The sequence below is a fragment of the Nicrophorus vespilloides genome, unplaced genomic scaffold (genome assembly GCF_001412225.1).
Source record: "Nicrophorus vespilloides isolate i.1.1-1 unplaced genomic scaffold, Nicve_v1.0, whole genome shotgun sequence".
Taxonomy (NCBI): Eukaryota; Metazoa; Arthropoda; class Insecta; order Coleoptera; family Silphidae; genus Nicrophorus; species Nicrophorus vespilloides.
In genome coordinates, this window is record NW_017096459.1 from 35152 (window position 1) to 44874 (window position 9723).

General features: G+C 34.4%; 3 protein-coding genes across 3 annotated transcripts in view; 1 reads left to right on the top strand and 2 right to left on the bottom strand.

Moving 5' to 3' along the window:
• The window catches only part of LOC108557067 (leukocyte tyrosine kinase receptor), a 26767-nt gene extending 24953 nt beyond the window's left edge, over window positions 1–1814 (bottom strand). Inside the window, exon 1 of the mRNA XM_017913453.1 lies at window positions 305–1814. Within this exon, the coding sequence (XP_017768942.1) occupies window positions 305–704 (400 nt within the window). The 5' untranslated portion in view covers window positions 705–1814. The remainder of the gene's footprint in view (window positions 1–304) is intronic.
• A 1850-nt stretch (window positions 1815–3664) lies between these two features.
• Window positions 3665–7639, top strand: LOC108557070 (glycerol kinase-like). Its single transcript, XM_017913455.1, is given in 11 exon segments — window positions 3665–4609; window positions 4666–5160; window positions 5222–5434; window positions 5823–5933; window positions 5993–6092; window positions 6152–6308; window positions 6364–6569; window positions 6638–6775; window positions 6825–6908; window positions 7083–7118; window positions 7373–7639. Coding segments are annotated over 11 exon segments (1725 nt in total). The 5' UTR covers window positions 3665–4531; the 3' UTR covers window positions 7480–7639.
• LOC108557071 (PAXIP1-associated glutamate-rich protein 1) lies at window positions 7496–8302 on the bottom strand. Its single transcript, XM_017913456.1, has 2 exons — window positions 7888–8302; window positions 7496–7832 (listed from the first exon to the last, which is right to left on the bottom strand). Exons 1-2 carry the CDS (start codon window positions 8094–8096, stop codon window positions 7637–7639), a joined length of 405 nt encoding a protein of 134 aa, XP_017768945.1. The 5' UTR covers window positions 8097–8302; the 3' UTR covers window positions 7496–7636.
• Window positions 8303–9723: the final 1421 nt, after the last annotated feature.

The window sequence follows — 9723 nt, forward strand, 5'->3', positions numbered from 1 at the left end:
AAAAAAAACTAACAAGATAAGTTTTTTATTTACATCTTATTGCTGTTTGTCAACATTGAATCAATACATTTAGAACTTTTAAATAATAGGCGACATTTGAAGTAAATGACAGTTCATCTTTAATTGATTAATGTAAGTTAAATTTTCATTTCTTAATACGTAATTATTCGAATAGAAATGTTTTAATTAAGAATTAGGTGATATTTCTTATATAACAGATATGCTTAATGATCCAATACGTATGTATGTTTTCTTAAATGGTGATGTTTTTTTTTGAATGATGTAATGATGATTGTGAACTTACCATTATGCCTATCGTCAGCATCTGTTTTGGGTCCGGTGGTGTTATTGGCTATGGCGACTGCGAACCCCGGAGTGACGTCCGTCCTCCAGGTCCAAGTGCATTTACCTTCGAAATCGCATTCGGAGCCTCTAGCTCTGAGTATCTCCAACTGCAACTTCTTCGAGCCATCGAACTTGCTGGTGAAGTTTGGCTCCATCCTGGGATTCGCATCGCTCGCCATTCGATCCTGCTCCTTCTGCTGCCTCTTCTCATCGTTCAGCTTCCTTCGCAGGAAATTGATGTCCTGCTTCGTGACCGTGTTCCTCCTGTCCTTGTTATCCTGCTTATCATCATCCGCAGCAACACCGTTGCTTAGCACCAAATAAATTATGAGCAGCAGCAAATGTTTATCGGCGGCCATGATTTAGAGATTTTTGTATGTTCAATTCGAGTCTATTTTGTCTTCAATCGAAAGCACCGAACTTGTTCGCTCCTCGCATGTTTATGGTTTTCCGCGTTTTCCTTTTTTTTTCCCGTACAATGTCTCGTAATCTAATTTTGAGTTTTGGATTTTGGCCAAACGCTTTTGTCCATTCCGGCCGAAAATGCCAAAGGGTATCGCGATGCAGTTAACGAACCCTCCGGTTGTACACCCAGACGCTCGGAACTACTACAGCACCTCAACCATCACCAGCATCACGCTCATACTCATCTATGCTATGTCCCGTCGTCCGCGCGCACTCCTTACGATGCAGCCTACACATCCACACTTCCCGCAGGAGATGACCACTCTACGATCATCATCATCATCTTCAACAACGCACAACTATTTTTATTATTATTATTCTGGTTTAATTTGAAGAACTTTAGTACGACCACCGGCAACTGGTTACGATGCGTACGGGGGGGCCTGGATGCGCGAAATTGTCATGTAAATCCGCACGGCACGGAGGAGGAAGGCTTGTTTGTTCGGTAGTTTTAATTTTAAAATTGCTGCCGTTTAACTCGCGAGATGTATAAATATATCTTCTCGGGCGCACGTTGTTGTTTCGGGACCCATCATCATCTTGCTTTTGCTGTTCGGACGGAGCACGGACGAGAGCAGGATTCGTAGCACGGGATGCGAATATGCAGTACACCTCCTCCGCCGCCGCCGTCACCTCTTCCTCCTCTTTTTCTGGATAAAGACGGAAAACCGACCGACCTATCGATTTTTCGCTCCGCGCCGACAAGATGAATTTCCTCTCGCCGCAGACTCGAAGCCCCGGCCCATTTTCGAATCGGCCATCTAACGGGATGCTGCACAAACTGGTCTTACAGGAAACACCATTTCAAATCTCTCTCTCTCTCTCTACTCCTGCAACTTTTCCGCGACGCTTCCTGAAACGGTGAACAGCAGGAAATCTAATTGCGAGATCCGTAGCAGCGCGCCCACATCTTCTTCGCACCACTCCAATGAAACCGCCAATACCAATTAAGCAAATCACTGCTGAATCCGACGGAAATATAATTAATCTATATCAGCATACCTTTACACACTTTACAATTACCTTAGATTCTATTAATAAAACTTGAATACACACTTGAAATGTTTTTGAATGAAACATATAATATTTATGAAAATTTGCTGCGAATTTTGGTGAATATATAAAGCTGAAACCAATGGAATTCTTTGGTGAAACAGTATTTTAATAACTGAACAATTTCAAATTTTTATTTTAAAAGATGTTATTAACTTTAGCATATTTTGCTCAACTGCAAAAAGTAATACTATTAAGAATAATGAAAAAGTATACTTAACATTGTATCAATTAACATTGTTTATATAGATGATAACAAATATGATAACAATATTAATATAAAAGTTCATAAAAAGTAAATCAATTTAATATTGTTTGTAATAGATTAGTATTAGTATTTCTCAATCAACTTATTATTTGTTTTCTTTCATCCAAAAATATCCATTTCTACAATGTTTTGCACGGAAACCATTAGCTAGGATGTATTTTCATTTTTAGAATGGGTGAGTCATCAAATTAAGTAGTAAACGTAATCAATTTTCCGTTAAACCAACATAAAAAAATCAATATTTATGTTTTGGTAAATGGATAATTAACATTTGCACTGAACTTAAATAACTATCATTTTTTTGGAACAAAAGCAATATTGTTTGCAGATTTTGAACTATAGTTTTCTACAATATTTGTACTAACTGAGATGAGTTTTTGGTAAATAGTTTTGAAAAAATAAATAAAAAGAAAACATTTTTAGAAAAGTGAGTTATATAAGAATTACCCGAAAACGTAATCAATTTCTGCAACTAAATCTATGATTTTTTTGTCAAGATTTTCATATTTTATAAGCGAAAATTGAAGTGTTTTTGGTAAATACTTTTGATTATAAAAATTAATGTAAGCAATTTGGAATTTCCAATTACATCAATAAACCGTAATAGTTCACTTATCTATCTATATAAATGTTTAATCTAACGATAATTATAACTAATTTTGCAAAATAAACTAATTCTATTATTAAAATAAATCGATTAATTTGTTTAATAACCAATATTTTACAAATGTATTGATTTTTCTGGTAATACTCGTGCAATTTCTAGAAACTCCACTTCTTTTTGGTCTAATTTCAACACTAAGCAAATGCTGTTTGTATAAAACTGTTTTTTTTTGTAATTAAGAAATATATTTTTCATTGATGAAAAATCTTTTGAAGTAAAAGCGATTAAAGCGCGCAAATGAATTGACCTCTTTTCTTTTTGGGATCATTCAACACTTTCTCAATTAAATTTTGATCTGCGGAGGTGGTATTTCCAAAGTGTAATAAGGTCAAATGCTGATGGAAGAAAACATCCTTAGCAAAATTGGATTGGATTTGCAATAAATATTGTTGCTTCAGTCCATATTCATTACATTCAAGTTAATTTTTGTGTATACAGTGAAACCTCACTTAACGAGTTTAATCCGTTCCAAAATTTCCGGATTTTTACTCGTATAGTGAAAAATACACATAATATGTGTACACAAGTTTTAAAAATGATCTAGAAGGCGCGCAATCTGGGACTTCTCATCTCGTCGTCACTCGTTTTGCGAAACGTTGATCGTTAAGCGAGGTTCCACTGTATTATGACTGACAGCAGAATTCTAAATTGCAGACAAAGTTCTAAGAAATTGTTAATATTAATTTGTTTCTTTTCTTAAGATAATTTTTACATCTAATGATTCTTCAATTACAACTTTGTTGAAACAAAAACAAATTTTAAACTGTATTAAAAAAAACTTTTATAATTATCTCTAAATTGTATACGAATATTTCTAACATAAGCAAACTTTACAAATTACATCTATTGTGCACGTATGGATGATTTAATGCTTTCATTGCAAAATTAACGAACAAAAACTAGTATTCATATTTTTCAGTCTTTGTCTAACCGCGTTTTATCAGCTTACAAAATTTTAACAAGAAAAACAAATGGAAATGCGAACAAACTAGATAAAGTCCACATTATCGCTATCGTCAATATGGAAATCCCTAAAACTAAACAACTGTACTCGCTGCTAAATTTTATAATAAAAAACAAATAAAAATGTGCTCAAAAATCGCAATACTTGAACGTTGTTCCCAATAAATCGCTTATTGTTGTTTAATTATTATCGTTAATTCATTGTTTACGACGTGGGAAAAAAGTAACAATGATTCAGCGTCCTGCGAGGAGCCGCGAGGATATAAATCGCACATTAAATCGAATGGAATTTAGAGAAACTGTAATATACAATACATATAAATAAATGCATAAGTTTGATCGAATAATGCAAGTTCAATTCGTTGCGTAACAACAGCAGAATTAATGAATGTAAACGATTCGACGAATCGATTTGCGATTTTTGCGGTGAAAAAAACAATACCATTACAGTCATAACAATACTTATCGCCGGGGGCAAGGGTAATTATTATCTATTTAAAGATTTAGATAAAGGTGTGTGTTCAGTCCGGTAATTGCGCTTTCACGGTCTTATTAACAATCTTTGAATTATATAAATATTTGAATACGTATTTATTTGGGGGAAAAATTGGTGGGTGTATTTTGAGTTGCGCTCCTAGCAAAACTGTTTGATCTACTGCGTTCAGTAGTTGATGTGATTGTGGCGGAGTAGGTCTGGTGCTCTGCGCTCCTCTGGAAAGGTTGTGTTTTTGAAGTTCAAGAAGTCAAAACCGGTTGGAGTATATTTGAAAGTTATGGGTGAGCACAAGAAGGGCAGGTTCGGGCCTCTTATAGGATCCATAGATGAAGGCACGTCGAGCACCAGATTTCTGGTAGGATTTCCAATTGCTTTTTCAAATGCAATCCATTTTCAGCCTGCTATTTTTAGGTGTTTGCAGCGAAAACAGCTGAAGTACTTACTTACCATCAAGTCAGCTTGGAGCATATCACCCCTCACGAAGGATGGGTGGAAATGGATCCAATGGCGATCCTGACTGCTGTCATCGAGACAATCAATGTGGTTTGCGACAACTTGAAGAAACTGGATATCAGTTTAGAGGATATTGTCGCAACAGGCATCACAAATCAAAGGGAAACAACTGTGCTGTGGGATTCACAAACAGGAAAACCATTATACAATGCTTTAGGTACATAATCAAAATTAATTATTTAAGGGCAANTGAGAACTGCGACAACAGTGGATGCAATCCTGCAGAATGGAAAGAAAAATAAGAATTTCTTGAAAAACGTCTGCGGCTTGCCAGTGAGCACATACTTCAGTGCTTTGAAAATTCGCTGGATGATGGATAATGTTGAGGCTGTCAAGGAAGCGATTAGGGACAACAGATGCCTTTTTGGCACAATTGACACTTGGTTGATTTGGGTAATGTTTAATATTTTATTTTAATATTTGAAGTTACTAAAGTAATTGAGGAAATTTGCAGAATTTGACTGGTGGTGTTAAAGGGGGTATTCATGTGACTGATGTGACAAATGCATCTAGGACAATGTTAATGAATATTGAAACACTGAAATGGGATCCACAGCTGTGCAAAATCTTTGGAATTCCAATGAGCATCCTTCCAGAAATCAGGAGTTCTTCAGAGATTTATGGGTATCTGAGTGAAACTCTGATCAAAGGAATACCAATTTCTGGAGTAAGTTGCAATTGCTGTGCTATAAAGTCCTCTTTGATCATTATATAATTATTACATACTAAATTATCGCGTTTGTAAAGTTCAAGGTATCTAAACTTACGTAATACTGAGGAAACTAATTTTAAAATGAAGTGTAGTAATTCGATTCAAACTGGATTTTCCTATTAATTAAATTATGTAATAACATTTATTTCCATTTAAATTTCTAATTCGATATTGAAAACAGAATTTAATGATAAATTACATAATTGTTTTTATTTGCTTTAATTTCCATCAAAATATAATAACATAAATTAAGTTAAAATTGCTGCAAAAGTACTAATAAGTCTTTCTGCCCCAAAATACATAAATTATTTCGTAAATAAACGATTTTATTGTTGTTTTTTAGTGTCTTGGAGATCAGCAAGCAGCGTTGGTGGGTCAGATGTGCTTCCAGAAGGGCCAAGCGAAGTGCACGTACGGAACGGGTTGTTTCCTGCTCTACAACACGGGTCAAAGCGTATGTAACTCGTGATTACGTAAGATATCCCTTTGAATGAAATCTCGTTAAATGTTTAGATAATTCAATCATCGCACGGCCTTCTCACAACAGTTGCGTATCAATTCGGAAGCCACAAAAAGCCCATCTACGCGCTCGAAGGTTCAATCGCAATCGCCGGTAGGGTTTTTCATTTGTTTATTCTCGTCTCGTTATTGACATCAACATCTCTTTCTAAGGCGTTGCTATGCGATGGCTTCGTGACAATCTGCAGATCATTTCCGACGTCAGCGAATCGGCGGACATCGCCGAACAGGCGGACGATGTTGGCGAGGTCGTCTTCGTGCCCGCATTCTCAGGACTCTACGCTCCTTATTGGCGTAAAGATGCAAGAAGGTAAATCAACATATTAATTTAAAAATAAACGTATTTATAATTAATCGAATTTCAGCGTGATTTGCGGTTTGACTGCGGAGACTAAACCCGCTCACATAATCAAGGCTGCAATCGAAGCTGTGGCATTCCAAGTGCGGGATATCTTGGAATCCATGTCTTTGGATTGTGGTTATCCTCTTTGCAAGCTCTTAGTGGATGGTGGCATGACTGCAAACAATGTATTAATGAGGATCCAAGCTGATTACTGTGGCATTCCAGTTGGTGAGTATTTGTAGTTATTTCTAACCAATCCAGATCAAAGCAAATTTAATGTTTTTTAATGTGATTAGTGAGACCTTTGATGGCGGAGACTACAGCGCTCGGAGCGGCTATAGCAGCTGGAGGCGCGAAGGGTGTAGAAGTTTGGGATCTTGAGAACGTTCAATCCGTCCCAAGCGACACCTTCGATCCGGCAATAACGGAAGATCGTAAGTTATACCAAACAGATAATGTACATGTAATCATTTGTATGTTTAGAAAGGGATATCAAGTATAATGAGTGGAAGAAGGGAATCGCCAGATGTTTGGACTGGGTGGAGGACAACGAAGGCAACGAATTCGGTGAGTGCTCCTCATTGTCATTACATGTATTCGAACTGTAATTTACAATATTCACATTGGCCCTTAAGTTATATACATTATTTTTTACCATACACATTCAATAAACACTGGTTAGGTGTATTAATCATACAATGGTTGTTGGCATTATAAATTGTAAATAATAAAATTCTTCAGGCCTTCCCTCTATTTCAAAGTTTGAGGAAGTTTGCGGTAAGTTGCTGAATGGTTGTAGCAAAAAAAAATAATTAAAAGAAACTAACTTACATAGAGTAGGACTAACATTGTAGCTATAATTATTTATATATTTATATAATATAACACCTATATTTAGAAGTATGTATATTGGGGCTTATTAATTAATATGTGTATAACATGAGTTAAAAGGAATGTTGCTAATCAATGTAATGCATGTGATTATAAATGATTTTGTATTGTGTGATTCTAATGAATTGCGATTATTTTAGATAACTACGAGGAAACGCGTCTCAACTCATTACCAGCTTCCCTGTACATATTCGGAACTGTGGCTATCCTAACTCTAGCCACGTTCCTCTCCAGGAACAACAGCTAATGGGAGACTAACTTAAAAATTTTTACTTAATTTATTGAAGATCAGTGATGATGGACGCGTCGTTCCATTCCTATCTGTGATCATTTTGCTTAACATACTGTACTTATTTGTTTTTGCATTTACTTGTTGTATAATAAACTTTATATTGTAGTGGAGATCAGCTGTCGTTAGTTTTTGATTTCGAAGGGGGTAGCAAGTTGTGTCTCCTCATGTTGTTTATGACACCATCCAAAGAAGTCACCTTTTTCTTTGCACTTCCTTTCAATGCATCCTCTCCATCCTTTCGAATCTTCAATTTCGGAGATGTCACCTCGTCCATGAAATCAAAATCTGATTTGTCTTCAACACTAAAACTACATAAACAAGTGTTTCATTATTTTTTTTTTAAATTTTAATGAATTTACTCACTGGTTGATTACTTTATGCTCCTCTGGTTGCTCCTTGACTTCAGGTGATGGTGATCTGTAGCCAGGACATTTCCAATTCAGATCAGGAACCTCATCCTTATCCAGTATGTTGTAAAGCCGGACAATCTCTTCTGCATTCGGTTCCCAATTTCCTTGGCAATTCTTCAACTCATCCTCGGAGCAATCCAGATCGAAATCGTCATCCATCATAATAAACACTCTCACACAAATTCAATCCTCAATCTTGCAATAATTCTAAGTCTTTTAAAAATGAAAACAATTACGTAAAACATAACCACTGTAGCTCAGTATATTTTTCTCAAGAAAATCTTCAGTAGATGCCACAATTATAAGTATTTGTGAACACAAATACTTTAATAATATAGTAATAAAATATATATTTTGTTAAGTACAATAGAATAAAAGTATTAAAGGTGCAAAAATTAATCAAATTCAGTATTTTAAATGCTTACAGATGCTTATGGTCACTTATGGTGGGCTTATGGCGCCTATGCTATGCTATGGACGCTATGCCTTAAATTTCAAATTGTTTAGAATTTTGCTTGCTAGATGGCTCTTTTATATAAATTATTTTTATTCATAAAATGTTTACTAATAAACGCAACTATTGTACAAAATAATTTAATTAAATTTAAACAGATGGTTAAAATTTTACTAATTACATTTATTAAAATAAGGCCTAATTAAAAAAAGTGTGATTGGAACAGCGCCAAAAAGGCTAAACTATAAACTTGATGGAAATTAGAACACTGTATCCAAACTTGGGTAAAGTTAGTTGAGTAACAAACCAATACTTGCTTGAAGTTTATAGTTCATCTATTTTGGCGCTGCTGAAATTTTTCAAATAGAAACTGCAATTATTGCAATTTCCTAATATTGGAATGCTAATTGTATGCAATAATGAATGCTTATTCATTGAAATGCATTAATTAATAATGCTAATATTGTTTACCGCTTAATTTTATAGAATTACTGACAAACTTAATTGTTAATTTAAAACTAAGTTTTTTGTTTGTTTATATAATGCTTCAATGTTTACTAAATTCTTAATTTTCATGTAACATATTTTTTTGAAATGAATGATAATAATTTGTTAATTATGATTTTAATTAATTAAGCATATTTTTGTGGTAATAATCAAATTATGCATGGTACGCTTATAATATCCAATAAAGTTCGAGCAATAATGTTAATAATGTCAGTAATTAGTTATTAACATAAATTATGGGACCAACATTATGCGGATATAACTACACGCCCAAATTGATATATACACGTTCATGAACATAGCCATGATTTAATGCGAAACAAAATGGGATCACAGCACCCCCACGTAAAGTATTTATGTAACATTCCAAACATAATGATACCAAAATCACAAGATATGTATTGATTACAGTCAGCTAAATCGTAATATTGTTACTTAATGATGGAGATGTGTCATCAACATTACTGTATACTTAGTTGCAAAACTGTACATAATTAATTTAAATTGTAAATAAACATCGCGGACGAGTGGCGAATATATCCGCCCTATCCTTTACACTGCATCTTAATTTTTACATACCGATTCCTATCAATGTTTACAGAAGTTGTGAATAATATAAGTGTACAATTTTGATACACATGTCTAAACTTTTATGAGATCAAGTGATCTATAAAGTGTAATATAATCTTAATTGTAAAAGATACAATAATATGTTTAAAATATTTCTATTTTATCCAAAAAGTGAAATACACGATTCAAGTTTTATTAGCTGAGAAGGCAAACAATTATATGATTTAACTTGTATTTTGGGTCTTGCTGGAGGGCTGA